General features: G+C 64.3%; 2 protein-coding genes across 2 annotated transcripts in view; one reads left to right on the top strand and one right to left on the bottom strand.

The window, feature by feature from the left end:
* The first annotated feature begins 2436 nt into the window (after positions 1–2436).
* Positions 2437–6640, top strand: EGFL7 (EGF like domain multiple 7). Its single transcript, XM_026457499.1, has 8 exons — positions 2437–2647; positions 2842–2958; positions 3877–3992; positions 4189–4284; positions 4440–4601; positions 5216–5280; positions 5882–6044; positions 6217–6640. Exons 1-8 carry the CDS (start codon positions 2568–2570, stop codon positions 6237–6239), a joined length of 822 nt encoding a protein of 273 aa, XP_026313284.1. The 5' UTR covers positions 2437–2567; the 3' UTR covers positions 6240–6640.
* Positions 6641–7083: 443 nt separating this feature from the next.
* AGPAT2 (1-acylglycerol-3-phosphate O-acyltransferase 2) overlaps positions 7084–14518 on the bottom strand; it is a 15419-nt gene continuing 7984 nt past the window's right edge. Inside the window, exons 2-6 of the mRNA XM_023227626.2 lie at positions 11574–11707; positions 11124–11299; positions 10423–10518; positions 8729–8801; positions 7084–7872 (exon numbers count right to left, since the gene is read on the bottom strand). Coding sequence (XP_023083394.1) covers positions 7697–7872; positions 8729–8801; positions 10423–10518; positions 11124–11299; positions 11574–11707 — 655 coding nt within the window. The 3' untranslated portion in view covers positions 7084–7696. The remainder of the gene's footprint in view (positions 7873–8728; positions 8802–10422; positions 10519–11123; positions 11300–11573; positions 11708–14518) is intronic.

Raw genomic sequence — 14518 nt, 5'->3', positions numbered from 1 at the left:
GGGGGGGGGGGGGGGGGGGGGCTCGGGGCCCCCACGGCGCGGGCTCGGGCGGCAGTGTCGGCGGCGCGTGCGCGCCCCGGATCCGGCGGTGAGTGCGGAGCGAGCGGGGCGCGCCGGGGTCGGGGTCTGCTCGTCGCCCGGGCTAGGGCGAGGGCGGGACCCGCAGAGCCCCCGGGGGCGGGGGACCTGGCCCCGCGCGGAGCCGGGGGCGGCTCCGGGACGAGGCAGCGCGACCGCGGGGCCCAGAGCGGGGAGCGGGCCGGGGCGTCCGCGGCTGGGTCGGGCCGGGCCGGGCGCCGCGAGGGGGCCCATCCGGCCCGGGAACCGGCTCCCCCTGCCGGCGGCTGGCGGGCGGCGCGGCGGAGAGGGCGGGGGGCGCAGCGGCCCCTAGTCCTACTCAGCCCGACCCAGCGCCCCGGGGCCCAGCCCCTGCTGTCTGCTCCGCCCCCCCAACCTCGGAGCCGGCCGCGCGGCTGGGAGGGGACGGCGGGCAGGTCCGTCTCGCTCCGCCTCTGCGCCCTCCCTCATGGGCCCCAAGGTCTTCAGCCCTGCTCCCGCCGCGAGGGGTCCACCAGTGCCTGCGGCGCGGCCAGGCCCCTCCCTCTGCGGACCCGGCCTCCCGTGGGTGGGGGCTGCGGGGCTGCTGCCGGGCAGGTGGGGAGGGAGCCCGTGGGCGCTGGGGGCACGGGGACCGGACTACTGGTCCACCTGGAGCCGCCGCCCCCTCCACTCCCAGCACCCCAGGGTCGAGGCTGTGGCCCCCACAAGGGAAATGGGGCTTGCAGCGCCAGCTTGCAGAGCACCGCGGGCTGCTTCTGGCCTCGGGAAAAGCATGACTTTCAAAAATTGAGTCTCCACTTCTCAGCACCGCTTCCTTTCCAGACGACTCTCAGGAATTGTGGGGGGTGCTGTGCGAATATGTGTGGGGGGCAATGAGGTCTGGGAGATTCGCCTCCCCCCAGGCCCGCCCTGGCATCTCCCTGCCCACCCCAAGCCACCCGGCCGCTGCCCTACCTCCTTCCTTCCCGGGTCCTCCTCCCCAGTGTCACCTGTCCCCCCACTTCGAGTCTTGCCTTGGGGTCGCACAGGGCCCAGCCCCTAACAGTGTCCTTCACCCAGGCCCATCCCCAGAGTTAATCTCCAGCCAGCTCTGACCCCTGGACAAACTCCTGCCCAAAAACTGCTGGGATGTCCCCCCTGCCCCCCAGCTAAGTCCCCGCCCCTTGGCTGCCCAGGACAGCCTCTGCCTAGTTGGCAGCCTCTGCCCTGCCCTCTTCTCTCCAGCGCATGGAGGACAGGAGGTCCAGGAAGGACCCCCAGGCTACCCTCCCGCTGGGACTGGGTGATGCCGTGGCAGTGTCCGTGGGAAGCGGGTGTGGGTGGGAAGACACCCAGTGGGGCTGGCCAGCAGCGACTGAGGACAGCGTGACTGTTTATAGGACTGGCCGTCAGAGCCAAGGAGGGGCCTCAGAGATCCTATTCTCGTGTCTGAGGAAACTGAATCCCAGGGAAGGGACAGCCTTACCCCAGCCTCTGTCCCTGAGGCCTGGCCTTTCCCTTCCGGGAGCCCGGAGTGCCTCGGAAGGAACCCACCCAGCGTTTGGGAAGCACCCTTGAGAGGCCCTGGGTGGGACCCCGGAGCATGGCAGGGGCTCGCCAGCTCTCCAGACCCCTGGTTGTGTATAGGATAGAATCCCCGCCCCCGGCATTGTCACAGACCATTCATTCTGGGCTCTCTCATGCTCTCAGGAAGCCTCACCGGGTCCCTGGCTCCTTCGGCACAGCCAGGAGGGAGCTGGATTCTGGCTCTGGTGACACTGTAGGGGGCTGCTGCCCATCCCCAGGTGTGCACCTGTCACAGCCACTGTCCCAGGATCCCTGGAGGCTGATTGCACACATATCCCAGCCTGGGAGGGACCCCCTCTAAAATGAAGGCTGCCCCTCTGGTGGTCTTAGAATGTGTGCACCCCTGAACGGTTCCTGCTGGCTTGCAGCTGCCGGCCCATCCCCCGGGGCCGGTTCCACACTCAGAAGATGAGACCAAGCCCAGAACAGCTGAGGCCAGCAAGTCCCTAGTGGGGCTGGATCCCAGCTCTGCCTGCGAACACCCCGTTTGCACAGACTGGGATGCAAACTTACCCCTGCCCTACTGTGAGGAGGGCCCTGGAACCAGGCAAGACAGGAGAAACAGCCCCCCGTTCCTGGAGCCATCCTTCCTGGAGCCTCGGGCGTCCAAGACGTCCAGCAGGATCCACTCGATTCCTGTACCAAGAGCTCTGGACAGCATCGCCCCCCCCTGTGGTCCCCAGGCTGTGGCCCCAGCTGTTTGTGGCTGGCGAGGGTCTCGATAGCTGAAAGAGGGGGCCAGGGGAGGAGAGAGTGGGCACCACCGTGGGGCTCTCCCACTGGTGGAGGCTCCAGCGGAGATGATCTGGGCAGGCCTCATGGAGCAAGTGCAAACTGCAACCGTGGCCTGGGGACAGAGCATCTTCGGGGAGACTTAAGGGTCATGCTTTGTGCCCCAGGCCACCCAGAGGAGAAGGCCGCCCTGCCCGGAGGCACAGGCCATGTGGGGCTCTCAGGAGATGCTACTGGTGTGGCTTCTGGTGTTGGCAGCGGGCGGCACGGAGCACGCCTACCGGCCAGGGTGAGCCAAGCCCTGGCCTGTGAGTGCTGGGGTGGGGTGACCAGGAGCCCTCAGCCCCTCCTGGAGGCAGCCCTCAGCACCTGTGGGGGACTCCCTGGGGACTCCTGCAGAAGGTCCCGCCCCAGCCGCATGTCCCCATCATTCTTGGGTCCTGCTCTGGGACTCCTGGGCTGACCCCTTGTCCACCCTGACAGCCGTAGGGTGTGTGCCGTCGGGGCTCACGGGGACCCTGTCTCCGAGTCCTTCGTGCAGCGTGTGTACCAGCCCTTCCTCACCACCTGTGACGGGCACCGGGCCTGCAGCACCTACCGGTGAGTGCCCCACCCAACCAAGCCCACCCAGCCCCAGCCTCCCAAGGCCAGTCCCCCAAGTTGCCCCCATCTGCCACACATCAGCCTGTCGGGGGTGAATCCTGGGGCCTAAGATGGGAAACTGAGGCCAGAGCCACGAGAGGGCTGACTGAGATGGGTGACCCAGGGTGGTCGGAGCCAAGGGGTTCCATAGTCACCTCCAATGTCCTAATCCTTGCTCTTGTCCCAACACGTCTCAAAGGGCAGCACCTCTAAGGGCATCCTCATGTTTAGAGGGGTCGCCCATCCTGTCTGCACCCCTCCACTTCTGGGGGACTAACCCCTCCCTGCCCTGTATCGCTGGCTGCAAGGTCCCATCTCCACAGAATGGTGCCCGACTCCCCAGTGCACTGGGCAGCCCCTCCATGTGACAGCTCCCAACAGGCACAGATGAGGCCCTGAGAGGTCCTGTGGCCCACACAAGGGGCTCACACCCCCAAGTCTCAGCCTCGGGCAGAGTCCTCCCTCCTGGGTGTGGGAGATCCACCCCCTGCTGGGGGAGGGGCCTGGGAATTCAGTCTCCTGGAGGTTTAAGAAGTGCTCCGATGCCCAGGACCCACACTCTGCCATGACCCGCTGCAGGCCAGGCATGCCCAGTAGGAGGCCAGATAGGTGGGGGCACACACAGGCCTGGCCACTGCCTCTGCTCCATGCAGAATGCGGCTGGGCCTTCCTGCTGTGGCTTGAGTCCCGGCCAGCACCGGAAGGCCCAGGCAAGGAAACGGCTGTGCAATGACCCCTCGGTGCCATCCCTTGGGGAGAAAACCCCTGGGGACACCCTGGGGTGACTCTGTCCACTCTGAGAGGGGACTCTAGCTGCCCAGTGGGTGGCTAAGGGGGAGTAGGATGCCCCTCTGAGCTGTCCCGCCCACCCCACAGAACCATCTATAGGACCGCCTACCGCCGCAGCCCTGGGCTGGCCCCCGCCAGGCCTCGGTACGCATGCTGCCCCGGCTGGAAGAGGACCAGCGGGCTTCCCGGGGCCTGTGGAGCAGGTGAGGGCTACGCCCCTCAGTGCCCGGTGTTAGTCAGAAGGGCGACTATTCCCCAGTCTTCCAGCAATGCTCCTGCTGCTTTTCTTGAACCCGGAGCAAAGCACCACCTTGCCGCAGAGCACCCACTCCCTAGCAGCTGCCCCCACAGGGCGCTGGGGACCCAACTGAGCTGGTGACCAGCCTCCCCCACCCACAGCAATATGCCAGCCGCCGTGCCGGAACGGAGGGAGCTGCATCCAGCCTGGCCACTGCCGCTGCCCTGCAGGATGGCAGGGTGACATCTGCCAGTCAGGTGAGGCTGGCTCCACCCTGGGGGACCCTGGAAGGGTCCTGGGCACCTCTTTGCATGTCCTGGGGTTACTGCTGGCCCATGAGTGATTGTGAAGGGAGCTATGTGGGCAGGACTCCTCCCGCAGGCATGGCCGCCTGACACCCCATTTCCTGCAGATGTGGACGAATGCAGTGCTGGGGGGGCCGGCTGTCCCCAGCGCTGCGTCAACACCGCCGGCAGTTACTGGTGCCAGTGTTGGGAGGGGCACAGCCTGTCTGCAGATGGTACACACTGCGTGCCCAAGGGAGGGCCCCCCAGGGTGGCCCCCAACCTGACAGGTAAACTCAGCCCTGGCTGTGCCTGGCCTGGGGAGGCGGGCAGGCAGTGGACATTGCCATGTGGCTCTGTGTTAGGCATGGTGAGGGGCACTGGAACCTGGGTGGAAGGCGGTGGGGGCTCCCTCTCCAGGGAGGGAATATGGGGCGGGAGGACAGGTTTGGGTTCCTAAGAACTGGGGGCAGGTTGCCTGGAGCCTCATGGTCAGCCAAGAAGGCAGAAGTGCCTGTCTGCGTCCAGTGCAGCATTCTGGAAGACGCCACGCCTCCGCTGTTGATGGGACATTATTACTTTTGGTACGCGCTGTGACACTTCAAACTCGTACCGTGAGTAATAATGCGCTGTCCACAGCACCGCATCGAAAGCGCCGCGGAGACCACAGCTCCGACCTCCCTCAGCGTGGCCGGGACCCTGAGCAGCTGCGCAGAGCCATGTGCCCCGATGTACTTAGGTGGCACAGCCCTGAGACCTCTGGCCAGCGCCAGGAAGGCGTCGGGGCTGGCAGAGGCCTGGATCTGAGTCTTCCGGCTCTGCCTCTCCCTGGGGACAGGAGGGAGCCTGGGGGTGTGGGTGGGGAGCCGGCCGACCCTGACCCAGCGTCTGGCTCTGCCCCCAGGAGTGGACAGTGCGATGAAGGAGGAAGTGCAGAGGCTGCAGTCCAGGGTGGACCTGCTGGAGGAGGTGAGGCCTGGGGTGGGGCAGGTCCTCGTGACAGCAGAAGCCCAGGCCAGCATATAGGCTCCATAGTCTCCTGGGACACGGTCGCCACCCACAGATGGCTGGGGGTGGTCTGAAAAGGTCCTGGCCCTGGGGAGGCAGCTTCCTTGCTGCTGACTGCCGAGGGGGCCCTGGCCTGGATCCATGCCGGGCAGAGGCAGCCAGACACTGACCAGGACCCCCAGGGCTGGAGGAACCAAGCGTGGCAACCCCCCAGACCATACACACAGCCTGGACCCAGACAAGACTTCCCCACCCCTCACCACCTTTGTCCCCACCAGGACAAAGAGCTCTCGCCAGTCTTTCCCACAGGCCAGTGGTCCAGCCGTCCCCCTAGTTCTGCCAGGGACCCCAAGGCTGGGACCACCCAGCCAGCCTGATGCCCCAGGCACCCACTCTGCCGCAAGCTCTTCTGGCACAGCAGCCCCCTCTAGTGGACACCTGGAGCCCTGCTGCAGGGGCTGGGGCTGGAGGCTTGTGAAGCCCTTCCCAGGGTCCTCCCTAGACCCTGGTGGAGCAGAGAGGGCGGGGCCGGCCCGGAGTCACCACCCTTCTGCACCCACAGAAGCTGCAGCTGGTGCTGGCCCCACTGCACAGCCTGGCCTCGCAGGCACTGGAGCACGGGCTCCCGGACCCCGGCAGCCTCCTGGTGCACTCCTTCCAGCAGCTGGGCCGCATCGACTCCCTGAGTGAGCAGATCTCCTTCCTGGAGGAGCAGCTGGGGTCCTGTGAGTGCCCCCCACCCTCCAGAGCCTTCCTCCCGGGTCTGCGCCCAGTTGGCCTAGAGGGCCTACCCAGGCTTGGGGGTCGGGGGTGACCAAAGGCCAAGGGGTCAGATCTGGCTGGGCGGGGAGGCTATGGGGAACAGTCACCTCTGACGTTAGCCTCATCCAACCCTAGGCTCCTGCAAGAAAGACTCGTGACCACCCAGCGCCCCAGGCTGGACTGAGCCCTTTACCCTGCCCTGCGTCCCCCATGCCCCTGGCTGACATGCTGGGGGTCCAGACACCACTTCGGGGTGACTGAGCCTCAGGGTGACTCAGTGGAAAGCCAGGCAGGACGCTCTTCCTCTTCCTCCTCCCCTTCTTCAGGAGGCTCCCAGGGCTCTGGCATGGGGTGGGCTGGGGTCTTCTGTGTCAATCCACCCCTAGCCAGCCCAATGGTATTCCAAGGCCAGGTGGGCCCTCAGCTGAGGGAAGGTACGAGCTCACGAACTCTCTGCTGGAGACTGGGACCCGTGGCACAGGCCAGGCAGCCCGGAGGCTGGGTGGGGCTTCAGTGGGGGCTGCTACCTGACCCCCAGCAGAATAAAAATGAAATGTGAGCTGCTGTGTCAGTGGATGGACTCGGGGCCTGGGGAGAGGGCGCTCACCTCCTGGCCACCCTACCCAGACCCGCTGCCGGGTGCCGGCTGGCAAAGGGGGCCAGGTGGAGCAGGCAGTGGGGTGGGGAGGGCACTCCAAGGGAGAGGGGGTTTCTTTGAGGCCACAGAGAGCTTTGTCCTGGGGATGTGTTGGCCCCAGCCAGAGGCCAAAAAGCAAATCTCTGGCCTCCTTCGCAGTACCCTGAGGATCCTGGCACACCTGCCCCAATTAGGCGACATCCCCCACCCATCGATGGAAGTATTAGAGGGTGATGTGGGCCCACCCCTGGAAAGGGAACGCGGGTGAGTGGCGGTGCCTCCACCCTGGGCTCTTAGGGAGAACGCAGCATCGGCTCTACCACCCTAGTCACCCTGCCCGCCCTGTGAGTGACCACAGCTGCCCAGCCACTTCCAAGAGTGTGTTTATAAAAAAACAGCAACGGAGTACAATGCTGACTCCAGAGAGTCCTCCACGCCGGCAGGAGCAGCAGGTCCTGCTTCCCAGCTCCCTGTGGCCCAGGGTGCGTGAGTCTGGGACTCCCGGCCCTCCAGGCGCCTTCTCTGCTGAGAGCCTGATGCAGCTTGTGGGCTGGACCCTGGAGCCCGACTGCATCCGAGTGGGTCCCAGGTGGCCAGAGCAAAGGGCTCAGGCAGTGAACATCGGGCCTTGGGGTCCTCCCGTCTGCTCCTGGGCCATCCGGGGGCCTTGTGGCTCAGCCCACCTGCTGGCCACAGCCTCAGGCCTCATCCTCATCATCCCAGCTCCCAGAGGTGCCGTGGGGGCGAGTCCCTGCCCTCGAGCCTGGGGAGGGTCCAGCTGATCCCCCTGCAGCGGACGCCAGGGGCCCATGTCTGAGGCCAGTGACAGAAGGGAGTTGCTGCTTCCAGGGCTGAATGAGAGCCGGGGGAGCTGGACACAGTGGTGTCTGGCAGCCTGGGTGGGGGTCCCCTCTGCCCATCCTCCAGCCATTGGCTTCCCACCTGCCCTCCCCAGGTCCTGCCCTGCCGTGGTCTCGGCTACTGGGCCAGCTGCACGCCAGGCCCCGCAGTGGCCCCGTTCTCCTGGGGGGTCTTGGAGATGTGGAGGAAGGTGGTCCTCATGGCCCGGTGGCAGGTGTCCACGAGTGCAGGGACATCCGCCATGGTGAGGCCGCTGGTGGGGATGGCTTCCAACACCTGCACTGTGACTGTTCCTGCCGGGGGAGCAACAGACCTCAGCAGCCTGTGGGGAGCTGGGACCCACCTCAGCCTGCTGCCCTGGCCTCACCTCTCCCTGGCCCCCCATAGCCACTCCCTGGGAAGCCCCTGAGGCCAGGCTCTTCTCCTGGACTCCCTAGCTGTGGTGGGTTATTTTAATTGCAGTAATGTTGGTGCAGTAAAACCCATAGCTGCCTGGCCTTCATGCCACAGTTTCGATAAGTCTGTGCTCCCGTTACTGCCCCCAGAAAGCCCCCCTTCCCGATGGCCCCTACCCCACTGTCTGGCCTCTGCGTTCCATACGGGGGGCTGTGGGAGAGGTGGAGCTGGGTTCCCCCACTGCTTTCCAACTTTGACCCCACTGTCCCACCTGGGCACCAGGTACCCACATTCTGGGAACTGGCTGGAAAGGGCACAGGCTGTGAGCCTCGCTGCCTGTGCCCCGGGCTGCCTGGGCTCCATCTACCCCATGCAGACATCAGCCTGGACGCACGGGCTCAGAGGCTGCCCTTCAGCCTGAAGGAAGCCGCCTCAAGGCCCCCAAGCTGTGCGCACAGCTGGGGTCCATCCGTGTGAAGTCAGGCACCCAGGCTACCCTCTTGGAGCCTCAGCTTCCTCATCTGAAAAATGGGCCCAGCACCACCCATCTCACAGGGCCACTGGGAAGGGTGACCACCATGAGACCACAAAGCCCACAGCCAGGACTCCAGCCTGAGTCACTCATTCGCCACATGGTTACCATGTGGCCACGCCACGGGTGCCTCCCAGAAATGTGAATGATCAGGGGCCCGGGGCTCCGTGACCATAGGGTGAGGCAGGGCCTACACCCTGGGCGCACACATGTCGGGGTACCTGAGGTGAATAACTTCTTCTTGGTGTTGTAGAAGGAGGAGAAGGAGGAGTACACCACGGGGACGATGGGCACCTGTGGGCAGGGAGACACGTGGCTGAGGCAGCCCTGGGGACAGGCCGGGCACACCCCAGGCTGCATATGGTTGGGGAGCCCTGTCCAGTGGCCCATCTGCCCCTGCCTTCGCTGCTGCCATGGGTCCTTGTGGCTGTCCTGCCCTTGGGACCTGGGATGCCGGTCCTGCTCTGGTTGGTCCAGAGTTGCAGAGCTCATCCTGCAAATCTTTACTTACCTCCTCTGGGAAACCCTCCTGAGCTAGCCACTTGTTTTTCTGGTTCCCACCTGTCCCCGTACTGGATGTGTAGCTAGCCAGTGGGGCAGGGCCCTGTCCGATGTAGGAGGAGGTTATGGCGCTCTTCCCTGCCCACGCCTCCCTCCCAGTCCTCTCTCCATCCCAGGAAGCTAGCGAGGGAGGCAGCTCTAGCCAGGGGGAGGGGTGGAGCCTGCTGGTGTTCCTGGAAGCCACCAGGGTCAAATCCAAGGGCACCTGGGGATGATCATTAATCTGAGGCAGCCAGGGAACCTCCAGGGGGCCGGCAAGTAGGCTGGGGACTGGAGGCAGGGAGGGAGGGGGCCGGCAGGTAGGTGGGGACTAGAGGCAGGGAGGGAGGGGGCCGGCAGGTAGGTGGGGACTGGAGGCAGGGAGGGAGGGGGCCAGCAGGTAGGTGGGGACTGGGAGCAGTCTCCTGGCTGCCGCCACCCCCAGCCTCCCCCATCACAGCCGCCCATCTCCCCTCTCCTCTCCCAGAGCCGATCCAGCCGTCACTCCGCCCCAAAGGGAAGTGACATCAGCCCCAGGCTGGGCAGGTGTGTCCTGCACCTGGGCAGGGCTGGGATCAAACCCAAGGATGCCCGCCCAGCCCAGTGCCTCTGGGGCTCCCCAGGCCTCACAGCCTTAGCTGGGAGCCTCCGGAAGGAGGGCCCCCTCCCACCCACCTTGCACAGGGTCAGGCACCAGGGGCCACTACAGGCCAGTGTGAGGGAAGGAACTGAGACCCCGGCCCTGAGTAAGACCCCACCCAGGTAGGGTAAAAGCCCCTTCTCCTGATGCTCACTCTCCCCAGCACAGCGGCAGGGGCAGGACAGGTGCCACGGGGTTGGCTATACCCTGGCCTCTCCCAGACATCCTAGGACGCGCTGCACCCCTGGAGGCTGGGGACCAGGACGTCCAGAGTCTGCAGGTGCCGCTCACAATGAGCTCCACCCACCCCAAGCTCTGGCCCGACCCGCCGCTACACCAAAAGCCTGGCGTGTCCAGACCCACTGCCCATGCCCTGAAGCCCACCCCAGCCAGGCACAGGCCCAGAATGAGCTTCCTGAGAGCCTGGCGGGCAGAGGCCAGCGGCCCGGCTTCCCACCTGTCTACCTGCCCAGCCTCGCAGGCCACGTCCTGGGTGCTCACCAAGGGCAGCTGGTCACTCTCTGTGTGGGCGAAAGGCCTAAGGGGCTGCCCTCCCTGGCCGGTCAGGGGACAAGTGTGGGAAGGGGCAAGGAGGCCCTGTCCCCAACTCAGTGGGAGGAGTCCCTTGCCTGCCAAGGGTCCTCAGCTTGGCTGGGTGGTCACCTCCTGCCTTAAGCCAGCCTGACCCCGCCTCCCCAGCCTTCACCCACCCCGGGAGGGCTGGGCTCAGCCTACCTGTGCCTGAACCGCCAGGTAGAAGGCACCTTTCTTAAAAGGCAGCAGGTCCCCGTTGTCGTTACGAGTACCCTCCGGGTAGATCCACACTTTGAGCTGCAGGGAGAGAAGAGCCTGGGCTGACCTCACACCCAGGCCACCCCAGAAAGGCCGTGCTCCCTCCCCTCCTAAGAAGCCCCACTTTGGCCAGGCGTGGTGGCTCAAGCCTGTAATCCCAGCACTTTGGGAGGCCGAGGCGGGCGGATCATGAGGTCAGGAGATCGAGACCATCCTGGCTAACCCGGTGAGACCCCCGTCTCTACTAAAAAATACAAAAAACTAGCCGGGCGAGGTGGCGGGCGCCTGTAGTCCCAGCTACTTGGGAGGCTGAGGCAGGAGAATGGCATGAACCCGGAAGGCGGAGCTTGCAGTGAGCTGAGATCGCGCCACCACTGCACTCCAGCCTGGGCGACAGAGCAAGACTCCGTCTCAAAAAAAAAAAAAGAAGAAGCCCCACTTTGTGAAGCAGCTGGCGTGGGACCCGATCTGCGGAGCAGGGTGATGTGGGGGTCTTTTTCCTGCCAAAACCAAGTCACAGGCTGGTCCCCGCCTGACCCCGCCCAGGCCCCACCCCGACCCCACCCAGCCCTGGCCCTGCACACTCACGTTCTCCCTGACCATGCGCTCGCCGACCCCACCCAGCCGCGGCGCTGCACACTCACGTTCTCCCTGACCATGCGCTCGCCCAGGTCGGCCATCACCGTTCTAGCAGTGCTAGAACGCTGCCGGTTGATGAAGACGACGCCCCCGAGGTACATGATGAGGCCCACGGGGCCCAGGAAGAGCAGCTCCCGCTTGGCGATCTGCAGGCAGCGCTTGGGAAGGACCTCCATGAGGCCTGGGAGACAGAGAGGGGGAGAGAGCGTGCGCTGGAAGACAGTCGCTGAGCACCCACAGACCTGCCTGGGGCCCTGCCTTCTCCCTGGCTACCTGGGCAGGTCGTGTGGCCTCCGAGCCTCTGTGTCCAGCCCTGAGGGAGGTACTGAGGCCAACCTCGCCCAGGCACAGGCAGCCCTGTGTCTTCATCCTCGGGACCCCGCCCCAGCCCCACACAGCCCCAGCTCAGCGGGCCCCACTCAGAACCCAGAAGCCGCCCTGGATGCCCGGCCTACCCATCATGTCCAGGATGCTCTGGTGGTTGGAGACAATGACGCAGGGCCGGGCCTCCTGCAGCCTGTGCTGGTCCCGCACCTTGAAGCGGAGCCCGTAGAAGTACTTGAAGCTCCGCACGAACCAGCTGATGATGCTGCAGGGGAGGCCACCGTGAACATGGGTCCCGCAGATCCCGCAGCCGAGGCTGGGGCGCGAAGGCCTGGGGGTGGGGTGTGGAGGAGGCTGGGGAGAGGCCCTCCTGGTGCAGGGCAGGAGACCGGGAGACACAGGGGAGGGAGCCCCTGAAGGGACAGAGTCCCAGGCCCGGCTCACCCACCTCGACGGCTGCACTGCCTCCATCTCCCCTACAACAGGGGAAAACCCAGAGCCTCTGGAACTCGGATGCTAGGAACATGGGCAGGCGCCCACTTCCAAATCCACATCCAGGGGCCTGCCCAGCCCTCAGACACCCCACAGGGGACCCAGCCGGAAAGGAAGTGGCACTGGCTCTCACGTCCGCCACGAAGGACCCACATCAGGGAGAGCAGCCTCTGCACCCCTGCAGAGGAGATGGGGCCCCACACACCCTGGGGAAGGTCACTGGCCCCTCAAGGCAGGGCCACAACAGGAAGAAAGTGTCAGTGCCAGTGGACACCTCTGAAAGGACCTCCAAAAGGCTCTTCCAGAAAACAGCCAAGACCGAGACCCTCTCTCACCCCTACCCTACAGAATCAGGCTGGGTTCCCTTTCCCCATGAATAGGCGGCGGGGAGCTCGGGGCTCGTCTGAGGTCGCACCAGGAGCAGGAACAGAGCCAGGGTCCCGGCCACCTGAGCACCGGCCCCAGCAGCCCCCACTCTGGCAGGGGCCCAGCCCACTGGCAGCTGTCCTTGGAGCACCTGCGAATGTGAGGTGGCCTCGTCCAAGCAGCCCATCATGGTTGGGACCAGGGATGTCCAAGGGACACCTGAAGTCTCTGACCAGCTCCAAGCACCCCAAGCCTGTGCCCTGCTGCGCTGCCAGGAAGCTCTGGGCATACCCCAGATAGGGTACATGCCCCTCACAGGGCAGCCGGCAGGGATGGAGCCAGGAGGACAGAGCTCACCCCAAAGCTTCAGCAGGGGTGGATGACCAGGGGCAAAGCTGTGCCAGCGCTGACCGGGGGGCTCCCAGTCCTGCTCCCCTCTCCATGCAGAGTAGTGCCACCCGCCATTTGATCCCCCGACAGTCCTAAGGGCCCCCCGCTTTGTGCAGATGAGTCTGAGTAACTGCTCCAGGCCACAGAGCAGGGTTTCAAAGCCGAGGCCTCCTCTCAAAGCCATACTGGTGGGGATTTTTGTTGTTTTAATAGGGTCTTGCTCTGTCACCCAGGCTGGAGTGCAGTGTCACAATCTCGGCTCACTCCAGCCTCCACCTCCTGGGCTCCTCCCACCTCAGGCTGCTGACTAGCTTGGGACCACAGACGTGTGCCACCACACCTGGCCAGTGTTTGTATTTTTGGTAGGGATGGGGTTTCACCATGTCTCAAACTCCTAGGCTCAAGCAATCTGTCCACCTCGGCCTCCCAAAGTGCTGGGATCACAGACCTGAGCCAACTCGCCTGGCCTTTAAAAAAAAAAAAAAAAATTGTGGTAAAATACACGTAACATAAAATGTATCCCCTTGGCCTTTTCTGGGTGCACGGTTCACAGGCGCTGGGCACATTCGGTGTCCTGCAGCCATCTTCTCCCTCGTCTCCAGAATTCTCCACCTTCCCTGGCTGACGTCTGTTCCCATACGACACCAACACCCCCGCCCCCTCCCTGGCCCTGGCGCTCTGCCTTTCCATGTGTGAGCCCAGGCCTGTGGCAGCACCACCTCCGGCGGATGGGGCAACGCTCATGACCCCGGTTGCAGATGGGGAAACTGAGTCAAGGGGGGGCCTAATGGTTAATTCTGATGAGTCCAGCCGTCCGTCCCTGGACTTGGAAGCCTGGGGCCTCCTCAGATCTGCCCTCCTCAGCCAGCTCCGGAGACATCTCTCCAGGCCACGCCGGCCACCGCCCCCTCCCACCCAGAAGGCGTGCCCGGGCTGGCAGCACCCACACGCTCAGGGGAACTGCAGGGCTGTTTTGCCTCCACACTCATCTGCACAATCCAGCTTCCCGGGACCCTGTGACGCTCCAAGAAGATGAGGAGGCAATAGCTGGCAGTTCACCAACAGAAAACACGAAACTGTCTTGTGCTAGCAAGACGGTCGCGTCACCAATCAAAGAAATGCAAATGGAAACAAGAGACCATCCTTATCCTTCCCCCGGCACAGATTAAAACGCCTGATAACAGGAGGTGCCAGCCAGGGTGTTGGGAACGGGCCCAGCAGCTGGCAGGAGTGGGGAGTCGCACAGACACAGATGCCTCCGGAGGGCAGGCTGGCAGGCCCGGCCAGAGCCCTGAGGAAACCTGGCCCCTCTCCTCTCAGAATCTTCCAGGAATTCGCCCGACGCCTGGAGAAGCCTGTGGTGCTCAAGTGTGCGGTGAATTAGGAAAACCTGAAAATGCTTAAATGTCCACCGGTAGGGAGAGCGAAAGTAAATTAGGGTCCGTTTCACAGCCAGCTGCGACAGAGGGGAAGAACAGGGCAGGTCCACACTCACATCTTGTGAAGGACACGCGTAAGATTTCTAGCAGCAGCCAAGACGCACCTGCAATTCCAAGCTAGCTGCCTGCAGAAGTCTCAGATCACATCTGAAAGGGACAGTGGTTCCCTCTGGTAGTGACACTGGCCAGTTCCATCTTTTATCTACTTTTTTATTTTTGAGACAGGGTCTCACTCTGTCACCCAGACTGAAGTGCAGTGGTGTGATCTCGGCTCACTGCAACCTCCACCTCCCAGGCTCAAGTAATTCTCATGCCTCAGCCTCCTGAGTAGCTGGGATTACAGGCGTGCGCCACCACGCCTGGCTAATTTTTTGTATTTTTAGTAGAGA

This window comes from Piliocolobus tephrosceles, chromosome 14, assembly GCF_002776525.5.
Source record: "Piliocolobus tephrosceles isolate RC106 chromosome 14, ASM277652v3, whole genome shotgun sequence".
Lineage (NCBI taxonomy): Eukaryota > Metazoa > Chordata > Mammalia > Primates > Cercopithecidae > Piliocolobus > Piliocolobus tephrosceles.
Note: the sequence above shows the minus strand (reverse complement) of the source record. Positions and strands in the feature narration are given on the sequence as shown.

What these genes read in the sequence shown, in the direction of transcription:
- EGFL7 (XM_026457499.1), top strand. Translation starts at nt 2,568, where the DNA reads ATGTGGGGCTCTCAGGAGATGCTACTGGTGTGGCTTCTGGTGTTGGCA. An exon ending in GAGCACGCCTACCGGCCAGG is followed by an intron (nt 2,648 to 2,841) that starts GTGAGCCAAGCC and finishes CCACCCTGACAG; the next exon opens with CCGTAGGGTGTGTGCCGTCG. An exon ending in GGAGGAGCAGCTGGGGTCCT is followed by an intron (nt 6,045 to 6,216) that starts GTGAGTGCCCCC and finishes ATCCAACCCTAG; the next exon opens with GCTCCTGCAAGAAAGACTCG.